At 38.2% G+C, this 14,276-nt stretch overlaps 2 protein-coding genes across 11 annotated transcripts in view; both read right to left on the bottom strand.

Moving 5' to 3' along the window:
- Positions 1–7,106, bottom strand: part of MYO5C (myosin VC) — a 36,663-nt gene extending 29,557 nt beyond the window's left edge. For 2 of the 3 annotated variants that reach the window (XM_075100342.1, XM_075100343.1), the window contains exons 1-6: positions 7,004–7,106; positions 2,880–2,990; positions 1,800–1,965; positions 1,394–1,538; positions 830–986; positions 134–277 (exon numbers count right to left, since the gene is read on the bottom strand). In XM_075100342.1, coding sequence (XP_074956443.1) covers positions 134–277; positions 830–986; positions 1,394–1,538; positions 1,800–1,965; positions 2,880–2,990; positions 7,004–7,030 — 750 coding nt within the window. In that variant the 5' untranslated portion in view covers positions 7,031–7,106. Of the gene's footprint in view, positions 1–133; positions 278–829; positions 987–1,393; positions 1,539–1,799; positions 1,966–2,575; positions 2,662–2,879; positions 2,991–7,003 lie in introns of those variants that run through there. The other variant, XM_075100344.1, reaches the window with a different exon arrangement.
- Positions 7,107–8,033: 927 nt separating this feature from the next.
- The window catches only part of MYO5A (myosin VA), a 103,888-nt gene continuing 97,645 nt past the window's right edge, over positions 8,034–14,276 (bottom strand). For all 8 annotated transcript variants that reach the window (XM_075100366.1, XM_075100360.1, XM_075100362.1 and 5 more), the window contains 3 exons: positions 13,673–13,847; positions 12,262–12,342; positions 8,034–11,381 (listed from right to left, as the gene is read on the bottom strand). In XM_075100366.1, the coding sequence (XP_074956467.1) occupies positions 11,229–11,381; positions 12,262–12,342; positions 13,673–13,847 (409 nt within the window). In that variant the 3' untranslated portion in view covers positions 8,034–11,228. The remainder of the gene's footprint in view (positions 11,382–12,261; positions 12,343–13,672; positions 13,848–14,276) is intronic.

The following is a 14,276-nucleotide window of genomic DNA, read 5'->3' as shown; positions in this document are numbered from 1 at the left end:
ATTAGCTCCTATTAAAAAAAAAAACAACAAATGCTGATCAGACATACTTCACATAACATCATCTTTATGACACTAGTAAAGGATGGTACATTAGTAGCTATACTGATATTGATGGCTTTTAACTTCTACCCACCTGAAAGACAACTCTGGATTTCTCAAGCAGGTATGTTCTCATGTTAGCTCCAATGATTTGGTAACTCTGATCAAAACTAATTTCAGTGTATTTTCCAAATCGACTGCTATTATCATTCCGCGTGGTTTTTGCATTGCCAACAGCCTATGAAAATTATAAACTTTTAGAATTTGTTTTACTAGCATCTTTCATAAGATTAATTTTCTCAAAACATGATTCACTTCAAGTTCCTGAAATCTCAGGTGCTCAAGCACCATCCTCAGCATTGAGCTGAGAAATTTAAATTTTAAGGCCCAAATTTGAAAATAAGCCTCAAGTCAAATAGTATAACACAACATAAACTGAGAATTAGAGAAACTACATTTTCCCACCATAAGGTATCTTAACCATTTTCTACTGCAATTAATAAAAACAAACAACCTGTTCAATATTGTTTTCCCATCATTTAATCAACAGGATGTAGTCAGATAAAACTCTAAAGGCTCCAAAGAGCCACTGGTAAATGAGGCAGAACCTGGGTGTTCCTGAAGCTGACTGCCTCTCTCCATCAGTAACATTCAGAGGCTAAACTTCTAATTTAGATATGTAACTCAGGCAGCTAAAACATCCCTAAAGATTTCAAAGAAAGACACTCAGCAGCTCTTAGAATTCTTTCCTAGATGAGTACAGACTTGAGCAATACTCTCTGAAATTCACCTCAGTTATTGGATTGGATGCCAATACTTTATCCTCCACATGCGCATTGCTGCTTGACTTACTCACAGTGGCAAAGTATCTCATAGTGTATCTTGCAGATACAGTCTTTCCAGCTCCCGATTCTCCACTGACTACAATAGACTGATTTTTGTTATTTCTAAAACCAAATAATCAGACAGTTTAAATCAGACACGTCTAAAATGCATGTATAAATGTAAGAATGATATATATGAAACAAATTATGAAAACACAACTGTGGTCAACTCTCATATCAGTTCCCTTTCATCTCTTTTTCTCTTTTACTCCTCTTTGATTGTAACCTCTAGGCTGATGTCATCGCTATTCACTGCTAAGAGAGTGTTTTGCCCCTCATCAAGAATGAAAATAGTTACAAGTTCTACAAATTCCTCAGCAGGTTAAGGAATTACTCTTCCTTTAGTTAAGTTACCCATTCAAAAGTTCTTAATAGCCAGTGGCACATACAGAGTGAAAATAAATTACAGTTAACACTGACTGCCACCAGATTTCAAATTTTATTTATGGACATTAAACAACATACTGAACCTTGCCATTTGCTTGTATGCTTCTTCTGCGACAGCAAATATATGTGGATCCATGTCCCCCATGTTTTGCCCACTATACGCATGGATAATAGCATCTCCATATATTGGCAACTGTTTATAGGGGTTTATTGCAACCAAAATTATTCCTACAACCGAGCGCACAAAACAAAAATAAAACATAGGTTAGTTCAATGAAGCCTGGCAACAATGGTTAAACTGATACAAAGTTGCAATATTTTCTAAGCTAGGTAGGAGATCCTGATCATCAAACAAGTCTATACTCATAAAAAAACTTGAATGACTTGAAATACACTTGAGGAAAACATTGCTCACATCATATTGCAAACTAACCCAAGATTTATTTTTTTTAAGAATTTCTTTTAAACTTTGCATTTGACTTTGCTTACCACTATAGGTGTATATAAGCTTAGACTCCACAAAACGAACTTTAAGATTGTGTAGAACTGCTGGTTCATGGAGATAACTAAGTGCAGTGAGATCATTTTCACCAACAAGTATGTCAGGATTTCGTAGGGGTGGCAAAGCAGCTGGATCAACAGGGTAATTCAGTTCCTGTCAACAAAAACTACTTGAAATACCATAAAATGCATTATGTTTGCATAAACACACATAGATATTCTACCTTTACACAAAGTTACAGGGCTGATGGAGCCTTGTCTAATCTTGTATTTCATCAATGCCATACATCTCACTGGACTTAAGGGATTTGGAGTTAATGAAATTAAGATGGGGCCTTTCATTGTTTATTAAAAATAAAGCTACATTCCCTTAATTTACAATATTTTATACTGAAATCTGTAAAAATGAGGATTGTGTTTAGCTCTCTAAACACATGCATATTTCAAGTACAGATGAAAATGGTAGACAAGCTGCAACTGATTGAAAGTAAACACCTGGTCAGAACTTAAGGCAGTTCTAAAACTATCCTTACTTGCAACCCTTCCATTTTGTTTATACAAAATTTAAAACTCACTTCTGTTTCTTTCAACAAGTCCACTTAATCATACATTTAATACTTGTCTTTACAGAACAGAAATGCAGAAATAGCGTTTTCAAAATATTAAATCTGTAAAGGACTCAGATACTAAAATTATCAGATCTTACCTAAAGCAACAACTTCAGGGGAAAAAGTAACAGCTAGCTCTGTGAGAGATAATCATACCTGTCTTGCAATTCCTATTTACTTCAACTTAAGATGAGTTTCAGTGCTTGTTTCAAAAGTGATCTTTCTTCTTCAAGGTACGTGTTCTATATTAATGTGATACAGATATTAGAATTGCACTCTTCATATTTTTAGGTAACAGCTGTTTACCGTATAAATCTCAATATGATAAAATTCTGATCACTGCCGGGTTAGCATACAAGAAAATATGGACAAGTCATTTAGATCCCATAATGGTGAGTCCTATGTTTCTACATAAACATATCTCAGCAAACCCCACAATAATTATGGCTTTTCTCCTTACAGTTCCATCTTCTAATTGCACATGGAGAAAATGGTCTCCAGCTTTGTAGTTTTTTGTGATTTCTGCAGACTGCCAAACTTCTTCATTATCAGGGATCCAAACCCTATTGTACTACAACAGAAAATCAAGATAATAGTTAGCTTAGCTATTATCATAATTCCACACTAGCATAAAAAGATAGTTTTTGAAATGTCAAGTCAACCTAAAAGCTGAACTGGATGCCAGGATCATTGGAGATTATTATTAGCTCTGACCCTTTCAGCAGGCTATATTTTTGTGGTTTAGTATTCTTCATGAAATTAAAAAAAAAAAAAAAAAAAAAAAGAGAGAGAGAGAGAGAGAGCAGCCTCACTAATCTCAGATGTGCTTGTTTTACTCTGTTTAGCGTAAAGTCTGCAGAACAGAATGCAGCAGTCTCAACAAGGGCCAGACTGTTGGCACTCTTCAAACCCTCTAACAAGGAGAACAAAATACATTTAAGGCAGAGCCCTGATTTCTAGGAGACTTCAAATGAGCAAGTACTAGAGAAAGAATCTCACTTAGAATTTAGACAATCTTAGAAAGCATTTTGCGCTGGGCACAGATGTATACAAAATAAAGACTCCGCACATTTACCTTTCTTCTAACGGGACTGAAGCGCAACCTCCAAACAACATCTTCCCCTGTCCTAGGGTGACCTTTAAAGACTACCAACAGGTTTCTTTCTTTACAAGCGATCAGCTGGCTTAGCTGCGCTCAGTCCCAGTAAGGTACTTTAGCTCTGCCTCACGAAGAAAACATCCTTCCTAAAAGCACTTATTTCCAATGGAAACAGATAAATTGTAATTTTCTTCTAGGTATTTGAAGAATTGAAACAACCAAATTACCTCTAGCCTTCTGAAGCATAAATATTTGAACGTAAATTATGCCGGTCGAACCACCTAGTTCTCCTACGCTGAAGGGAAAATGCTGAAGCATTAGCAACATCTTTAAATGCTCTGCCCTAGAAGCTATAGGAAACAGCATTCCTTAAAAGAACCTAACACAGCTGGCAAACTGTCAGGAATTTAATCACTGATGTGGAGTGTGTCGTTCTCGTCCTGCCAGGTTTAACAGAGCGGCTTCATCCCCAAAAGCCTCCCTAATGCATCAACTATGAATTATTACATACTGGGTTTGGTAACACTGAAATCACTTCTGTTTGGGGATTTGCAGTTTGCAATCACTTCTGACATGTCACAATCTTCCTTAAACCTTGGTGCAAAATATTTTTTATACATATAGCACGTATCTCAGATGGCAATGAAGATAACATCGAAGACTATACTTGGATGTAAGGAGAGGACAGTAGGAAGGACAGTGATGTCAGAAAAAAGCCTGAAAATCACCAGTACATGCTAGTACTGAGTTTCTTATGGGGCATCTCTCCTCTAATTTTTGACAAAGTAACGCTAGAGAGCACAGAACCATTCAGTCTCTACTTGCACAAGCAACCATGCCATACAATCTTCCTCTAGAATCTTTCTGTTTTGATAGCTAGATCCCTTCATTTAATTCCCCTACCCTAGCTGTATTCATGGCCAGTTTGAACCAACTGTGTTTAAATAAATCCGTGAGGACTGCTGCAGCTGCTTATTTGAAAAAATAACTTTAGTCAAGGATTTCATGAAGTGTTAGCATACCCACAGATACCTTGGAGACTCATATACCTTCTCACGTAGGTGTTGCAACTGTTGGTTTTGGCACAAATTACTTTTTTCCTCTCTAATTTGGAGGAAGCCCTGGAAGCTCCAGCAGATCCTCAGAACATGAAGATCTCCACCCCACTGAACACACCAACAGCAGTGGGTACCTACAGAGATCCCTACAAACGGTACTGTACCTCAACAGTAGCTTTCTCAACTCTAACCCCTGAGGATCAACACCAAATGATTAAGGGTAAGAGGGGCTTTTGCAGGGTCATCCTGCAAGTTAGCTTGGGTTGCTCAGTGACCCCTCCAACTGAGTTTTCAATATCTCTAAGGAAGGAGATTGACCTTTCTGGTCAACCATACACCAACTTGTCATGTACGTCAGGTGATGAACACTAATCAAAAGCTCAGCCACTTCCATCATACCTCTTTGCTGATGCCATTTGCCGACTTCAAAAAGAACATACGGTCCCTCCAATTGGAGCAAAATAACTAAGTTTGAAATGCTTGGAATACTTTGTGAGCAGACAGTCTTAGAATTTGCTATATGTGGTTAGATATAGGGGAGTTTGGAGACCCTGTACCCTTCAGTAGAATAAATAAGGAAGATGTGCTAGAATAAGCTAGTTTAGTATCAGTAAGAATTGTGTAACCAAGCCAAAAATGAATGGAGCATGCCCAAAGACTGTGTTCAACCAGTGGACACAGTGAGGAAGACCATTGACAACCGCCAGAGGACCTGGGTAGACCACCAATGGACATGAATGCGCATGTGGCAAGGGTATTTACATATATTAATGAGTTCCAGGAAATAGTATGAATATGATAACCATTTCCTAGAAATCTAATGAATATGTATATTTTGACTGCATATAACCTCTGTAGTTGAGCAACTTGGCACGCACACTAGGTGGAGTGATCCCCTGTGCGCCTGGTGCCACAATAAAGAATGCCTGCTTTCTAAAACTACAAGTTGAGATTTAGAGGGTTCTTATATTTGCTGACTGATGGTATCACCTTCAGCATGATGGAATTTTTTCACACAATATCCAAAATTAACAAAGACGCTTTCTGAACAACCCCAAACCACTATAATGACAATGTTTTCATCTATCTGACCATAGGGAGAAAAATCCAGCTTCACAAATATCTATTTAATGGGCAAATGAAAGACATGGCTAAACGAGACCAGCTTTAACTTTGCCTTTTCCATGTGTTTCTAAGTATAAATTGACTTTTGTGCCATTCTTATGCTACGCTGATTTCCTGGCTTATAAAAAATACTTATCTATTCACATCTGTTAAATTGAATTCTGTATTTGCTGTTATTCTGTGTGAGTCAAGAATGTCACCTCCAAATAGCCTCAGGGTCACACAGCGTGTTCCCACATAAGAAATCAAACTGCGCTAGGTCATGGACAAGAAAGCGAGGAAAAAGCATGTGATCAAAGTACTGATTCTTCAGAAAAGGACCCTGCAGTTCCAGGAGCCTCCATTGGCAAATGTACCCAGCCTACCAAAGCTCACTTTCTCCAAACCCTGCCTTACAAGTAAACAGAAGAGAGTTTGCTCATTTTTGTATCAAGTTACACCTACACTCCCTCCTCCCCTCCACCTGCCTAACATTATTCCTGATTAAAAAAACTGGCATTTGTTCTTCCAGCTGCTCAGAGTGTGGAACTAACACAACAAACAAGTAAATACCAGTGGAGCACAAGGCTAATAGGAGTTTATTATGGCAGCTGCTTTTATGATAGAAGAGATAGGGGCTTAAAAATTAGTAACATACACGGTACTTTTGTTATTTAAAGCTAAGCAGGCAAGTTATACGTCACAACACTACGGTGACTACAGGAAAAGTGGGAAAAATTGTGCAAAAAATACAGCATGAAGGAGGAAGAATCTTTGTTTTAGTGCCAAGTTCTGCCAAACGTATTCAATATTTGCATAACAAAAGGAGCGAGCACCACACGATTAAGCGGCCAGGGAAGTGCTGTTAAACTTTAAAACTGTCTAATCGCTGGCTAGCACATCAGAAGCCTACACCTACAGACTAAAAGCCTCAAGAATGAAGTATTTCTCTCGGAAAGTAGCGTTTTCCCATGTTGCCCTGGGATTTTATAGCCGCTCAGATGTGCTTTAGCTCAGCTGGCCGATGCAGGTGATGCACCCTTAGGTCGAGGGGACGCGTTCCCTCCGCCAGGTCCAAACAGGCGGACTCAAACGGCTCAACATTGTAATGCACCGCCGCCCCACCCCGGGGTTCAGAAGCAGCACAAGCACGCTCCGGCGAGTTTGGCATTGGGAGCCCAGCCTAGTCACCCCTTTCCCTCCTCTTCCCCCCGCGGGGCCGCCGCCGCCCCTCAGCAGGCGCAGGAGAAGGCGCCCCCGCGCCCCCTTGCCATGGCGGCCCGGTACCCCTCAGGGCCGCCCCCCGCCCTACACCCCGCTCACCTGGGTGTAGAGCTCGGCCAGCGCCATGGGGGCAGAGCCGCCGCCGCCGCTCCGCGCCGCCCGACGAGAGGGACGTGATGTCAGCCGGTTCCGCAAGCGGCCGCGGCCCGCCCCCGAGTCGTGGGGAAACAGCCCAGCCCGGATCCCGGGGCTGTCCCGCCCGGGCACGGCCCTTCCCGCCGGCGAAGAAGCCGGTTCCCCGCCGTAGGCACAGCCGAAGCGTTCCGCTCGCCTCAGTGACCCGCAGCACCCAGTTAAAGCACATGAGGGCTTTTTATGCGCACAGCTGGCACACCAGCTCCTGAGTAGCAGTCGCAATTACCATGCGTACAGGTACAGGTCTTGCAATGATCCTGGCAAAGCTGGTACCTTGGGTCTATCTTTACAGATTAGCAATAATGGCTACTCCAGCTACCAGAGGGGTCCCAAGGGGAGCTACTCCTGACCGAGTGGGGTAAAACAACAGAAACATGAATCACCGTCCTATGAAAGGCCCTCAAGGAGTTTCTCTAACAAACCTAAAATAAGATAAAAATAAACAGCTCAGAATGCATTTACTAAGCTTAGGGCACTAATAGGTGTTATATTTAAATATCCTTCATGAGAAAGAAGATGTGACTAAACGTAGAACCTGGTTTGGGCAGGTGGATATATGCCCAGAGGCCCACTGGCCCTGCCAGCCTTCATGGCTTGAAGAGCTTTCATGGCACGAAGACAATGTTCTGGCAAAGTACAAATCTTAACTCTCATTTCAGTAACAGTTAATAGTTGGTGACAAAATATCCTAACAGAAGGGTATCCTAAAAATGTCCTAACAGAACAAAATATTTTCAAGTATGCATAGCAGTTTATGGCACGCTGTCAGTATCTGGGTGTGTACTCATACAATCCTCAGATTTTAACCAACTTCCCTGGCAGGCAACACCAAGTCTGCCATGAAGGTAGAGGGAACCTGTGTGATCGTCTGGGGAATATCCCAGCACGCAGCCTATGAACAACCAACCAACCAAACAACCCCAAAGCACATCTTACAGTTGTAATTTTATTTGGACATTTTCCAGTGAGAGCTATTAGGCTACAGTTTTTATGATGCATACATTTACTAAGTACAACATCAGACACTACAACAGATCAGAGCTCAAGTCATTCTGACAGTGTTTTGGTTTTCATCTATGTACTGTAGTGGCATTGAGTGAAAACCTATGTTGAAAGGCTTTTATTTACCACATGAATTATCAGCATCTTAAAAAAAACAAGTGTTTACTCAAAGTTTTTGTATGGTATTTGAAATGTGTTCAGTTTAAATCACAAATTACACAGACCTTCAAATTGCAAATGCTGGTGTTTCCAAGTTGGGAACAAATGTTACTGGATATCTATCCACTTTCAACATCAAAGTTGACCCTATTTTTTTCCTGTGATAGAATAATCACATTTAATGGACTTAAGCACTTCCACATTCCATCCCAGGTTGAATCTGAGAAGCAATTTTTCAAAATTTGGATAGAAGACTGTGTCCTAAACATGAAAATAAAATGATCACTGGAATAAAAATACACCAAATTGAATGAGGTAATTATTGTGCAAAATCTCTAGAATAACGGTATATAATTCTAAGGGGTCATTGACAAGTATTTTTCCAGCATCTGATATAATCTATCATAGCAATAGATAATAAATTAAAATATAAAAGATATGTCCACATTAAAAGAGCATAACAATGATTCAAAGGAAAAAAAACCAAGTTGTTAAAATAATTCTGCATTATATTCCATGGTTAAAGAGATATTAGTCCTAAGGTGAAAGATATATTATACACTGACACTAAAATTTTATTTCTGAAAAGTGCATGTAAAATACTGCCATGTAAAATATTAGATGAATTACCAATTACACATCTATTCCAACTTAAAAATATTTTCCTTTAAAACATGTCAAGCAGCATATACTTTTAATGTTATATAAAAGTAATACCAGTCAAACCACTGAGTTTAAGGATAATACCTATAAATTAATAAACACTACTGTTTTTAAGGAAACAGGATACAATAAGGCTTTTTACAGGTAAACAAACTTTAAAAAATAAACAAAAATACATTTAGGCATACATTTTAATACACTAATGCCTAAGTAGTGAATACATTTCCTGATCTACAGTATGAACATACTGTAATGCCAATTGTTTGGTTTTCAATAGGAGAAAAATTTTGTAGGTCAGCATTTTCTCATGTATTTTCCCTAACCTTCTTACTGGATGCAAAGACTTTCCCGTTACATTCGCACAAGTATGGTACTCCTAACAGTCTGAAAACTACATTATACCTTATTCGGAGCCACTTAATGGTAGCCATAGTTTCAGAAATCAAGGAACGCCTGAAAAAAGAGCTTGGTATACCATGCACAGAGAAACAATCTAAACCATTTAGCAAAGGTCATTCAAAACTTTCACACAATGCAGTATTAGGTTCTTGGAAGTAGTGCTGTGATCCATCAAACATAACAAGGGGCATACACATTTAAAAAGAAGATGACATGAGCATCTTAAAACGATACTGACAAAGTTTAGGTTGTCTTTACTACCAATTTTAGCAACCATACAAACAGCATGTCTACCTCTCCAGTAAAGCACAACTGAAATGTTTCAGTCTGCTTAACAGGAAAAACTTTTCTGTGAGTTTGCAGGCAAACAGATCAGTACCAAATAGTCTAATAGTGTACCTCTAGATTATTTCTCAGTATTTTAAAAGAAATCAATGTTAATGCTAGGTTGCTAATTATTATAATACATAAAAAATATTGCACAATGCAATTGAGCAATGTGTGTGGCTTTTGTTAATGTGTATATTTGAATCATATACCACAAACTACCTGTTCTAAAGTTCAGAATTGGAACCTTCAGCGAGGCTTCTGCGCTTACATTGCACATTGTGAAATGTGAATTCTACATAGCAGATCCAAGACGTGTGAGATAGAAAAATCTTACCAATTGGTTGTGCAATATCTAAAACAACTCAGTTTCTCATTGTGCACTCTGGATCTCCAACGATTACATCAGCATGAATCATAGTCAAATGACAGCATCATCATCAAAACCTACTTATCGTTCTTGTTAGTCAGCCTTTCAAAGAATGAGAGCCTTGGGCTCATTGGAATGAGAATTTCTATTAAAGTTTTTCCTCTCAAACTCCAGTACAGAAGAATAACTTTTTTTTTTAAGCGGCAACAAAACAAAAGAGATTATACTCAAAAGATACGCTGTCATCTCTGGGGTCTACAAACGAAGATCATTAGACTACAAAATCTAAAGAAACACTATAATCATTATTGACTTCTGATCATTTGCTTCAAGATTCTGTATTTTTAGCTAACTACTTTTAAAAATAACTAAACATGTAATTTCCAGTGTGCTACTTGTGCTTTATTACCATTTTCCTCTACAGGTGTTATTTGATACCATTTGCAAAAATCCAGTTAAAATAACAGACTGCATCAGACTGCAAATAAGGTTGACAACAAAAAATTAAATATCTTATTTTTAGTGCCTAGTATGACACTGTCATATATTTAAAAGAACACAATATGCAGCAGCGATTTAGTATGCTTGGTAAACCACCATACTAACAAATGAACACCTACGTTATAGCATATAGAGAGCTATAAGACTTATCACTAGAATTTATGTCAAGCTGACATAAATAAGGAAGTGGTTTAAGAAATCATTTTGTATATTGCCAGTTTGTGTTTCTCCATTCCAGTTTTTACAAACTATATGTAACAGGCTCCCAAGCGACTGTGTATTCTACTACAAAATGCCTTACTTTCAAGTCTTCCATGTTCAGGACTGTGACTGTCCCTGTTGGTCCCTGCCTATGAGAAGATTACATATGGAGTTTAATTTACACTAATTAAATATGTTACTAAAGATCTAAAAATGTCTCTAGGCAGCTGAAGACACAATTTTTGTCCAAGCCCGATTTCCATGTTCTGGAAATGTATGAATCAGTGATGTCCTCATAAATGCAATGACTGAACACAAATGTACATCTTTCTATCAGCCTTCAATCTGGCGTGCTGTTACGTAGTCTTCCAGCTACTTTTACTACAGATCTGGGCATATATAGACTGTTTGTTCAGAAAATGTGTTTTCAGTGGCTAACTATGTTCTAATGGGTAAAGATATCAGGCAACTGATTCTCCATCTAACACTGACAGTACATCCTTGGGATCAGACACGTGATATGAAGCCCAGACCCAAGCTGGCTGGGATCTGAATGGTTTCTAATGCCAGAGAGGATGGATTAAATGGAAAAGTAACAGGAAAGATGTGTTTAGCATCCATGAGTAACTGAGGAGAGTCCTTCCTGTCTCGCAGACGCATCTGCAAAGATAAGAAAGTGATTACATTAGCGTTTAGCCACTTCATTGATAATAATCATCTTGCAAAGAGGCAGTATTTCATCTGTGCTTACAGATACACGTGTGTACAGACACACACCCTACGCTAACTTGACCCGACACATTTGCAATAATTGTGCCATTAAACTGTAGTTTCTTTCATCATTTTCGATTCTGCATATCTTCCCCTTACAATGCAATCTGAAGATATTTAGATTCCCTGCAAAAGGAAGAATTTGCCCACTATCTGCTAACTGCATCTTTTCAGTAAGTGGAATTATAGTTTTATCTCAGTTCTACATTCCCAATCTCCCTCACCCTGCTAGTAATGTAATTTGATTTCTAACAGACCAGAAAGATCATCTTTGCTTCTTTTATTTTCCTCTACTGGCTGCTTTTCAAAACATTTCATTTGGTCAATACATATAAAACTAGAAGGGTTAAATGAAGAACTTTGGAATGAACATAAGCCTCACTTTTCAAAGCAGTTGGAACTTCTTAGGGAGACACAGGTCTGACAAAAGTAAATGTGCATATATAAATGTTACCACTTGAAAAGTTGGCATACAAGTGTGTTTACACACACAAAGATGCATAATCACAAAAACCTCTCACCTTCCAAAAATCTCATACATGCTGACATGGAAACTAACATTTTCATGCAAGTTTAGAAGCAGTAAATTGTGATTGCTTAAAACTTTAAGGCTGACAATCACCTTTTCAACAAAGCTAAAAAACGACAGCTTAAAAAGCCTAGTTTACTTCGGATTCCTGAATGTATTTCAGGCCACAAGTTATTTTGACTCCTCAGAGAGTTTCTCAGAAACAGTCAAATTATTTTTCATTAAAAGATATAGCCATACCTGTATTGTACGTATAAACGATACCAAAACTCGCTCTTCAAACTCATTAACTGGAGTATACAAATTCAGAACTTTTACAATCTGTGAAGAACAACAACCATTTTAGGTTCATTTACTGATGAATCAACAGATGCATCCATGGTTATTAAAAATATACTTCTTAAATTAGCTATTCTAAAAAGAAAATTCTATACAAGTATTTGTTATTTTTTGCTTTATTGATTCATACAGAATTCCATCACCTGCTTAATGCTAAGTTATACAACTGCATCCTTCAGAACGTGTTCTTTGGAGGTAGAAACTGTAAAATTTGACATGTGTGTGGAAAATACCAAACTATGGAAAAATCAGATGATTAGTAATTGATTGTGTTCCTACATCCCCTAGAAACATGTTGTATTTCCCTCCATAATTTTGACCCTATAATTACGACGTTCTGTAGCTTCCATTCAAGAGAGTCTTATGACGTCACTATTTTTCCAGTGTGTGAGCTATTTCTCTAAAAATAGGGCTAAAGCCACTACAGGAAAGAACAGCAACACAAAGACTCTAAATAATAATATGGGTTAAACATGTAAAACTTATAAAAAATTCTCTTTCTTTACATGATTCTCTTCTTTAAAAAACACAACACTTTTTAACAAAGTTAACACACTTGAAGAATGTGGAATTCTAACTTCATATTTCAGTGGAAAACTAACAGATTTTCCAGCAACGTGAATTACCACATCAAAATGGCTATATCAATGCAACCGTTAGTGCCGACATCATTGTGAAAGAAATGGAGAAATTTCTTCCTTTTCCTGATGGGAATGTTCAGTAATCATCATAAGTGCTTGATAATACAGTTATTCCTGTACAAGCTCTATGAAAATGTAGCATGGTTAAAAAAAAAGTAAACTTATCTGTACAAAATCTAAGCTTTCATAAATAGAAGCCTTCAGCTGTTTCCTGAGATACACTTGGTTCAGCCTTTCTGAGGCTAATGGGTACAGTAACTTAACACTTTTGTTTGCAGACCCTGAGACAACAGCTCTGTGTGAATTGTCCATTGACTTAACTGGATACTAACAGATGGCAGAAGAATAATTTCCTAGTATCCTAGGCAGAGTTGCCTGGAGTACAGAGACGTCTTAGACTGAAGAGTTTTCCCTAAGGATTTTCACAAACTAAGATACTGTGTATATAGTACTACACACTGCACAATCTATTGAGCTTCCTCTCATTTAGTCAAAATTTATCTTGAACATCTGGTCCTTTTTTTACCCCTCCAATTTAAGCTGTTTTAATTTAAACAAAGTAAGAAATCTTTGATCCATGTGTGACAGCAGTGCAGGCAAGCACAGCAAACACCATCAGGCAGAGAACTGCTCAAAAGGAACAGCAGAACAGACAATGTGAGTTTGCTTACCTGGGCAGTAGTCAGTGCATTGCACATTGAACAAATGGCTTCTGCATCCTCATCTGTTTTCTTTTTTACTTGCAACAACTGTGCAGCCTGGATGAGGGGCTCCAGTGTTTCTTTAGCTCCACTATTCATCAAATTTTTATCACGTAGCCATTCTTCCAGTTGACTCACATTGTATCTGTACAAAGAGGTAAGAGTATCAAGACATTAATGCATGATTATGGCTAAACTGAAAACACATGCAATTTTAATTTCCCAGTGTTTCTTCTTTGCCCTTACATGTTTTTCCTTCACACTTGTAATTTCTTGTAATTTTGTCTTCATGCTCTTTCCTTCTGACTACCGCAGGAATTTTTGCATTTCAAACCAGTTAGAAACTATGGCCAAAGACATCCAGTAACTAGGTCTTCCCATTTGTTTCTGTTCTTATTAATTGCAGGAATGTGACGAGTGGAAGAGTAAAGGCAAATCAGATTTTGTCCACGCAAATGTACAGTGAGGCTTTTCAAGGTTACTTGAGAGATTGGAATACGTTGGCTAAATTTCCTGGTATATGCCAATAGAATGCGTTGGGCAACTGATGCCAAATGCAGGAATAGAATAAGAT

Source organism: Phalacrocorax aristotelis, chromosome 7 (genome assembly GCF_949628215.1).
Source record: "Phalacrocorax aristotelis chromosome 7, bGulAri2.1, whole genome shotgun sequence".
Classification (NCBI taxonomy): domain Eukaryota; kingdom Metazoa; phylum Chordata; class Aves; order Suliformes; family Phalacrocoracidae; genus Phalacrocorax; species Phalacrocorax aristotelis.
Note: the sequence above shows the minus strand (reverse complement) of the source record. Positions and strands in the feature narration are given on the sequence as shown.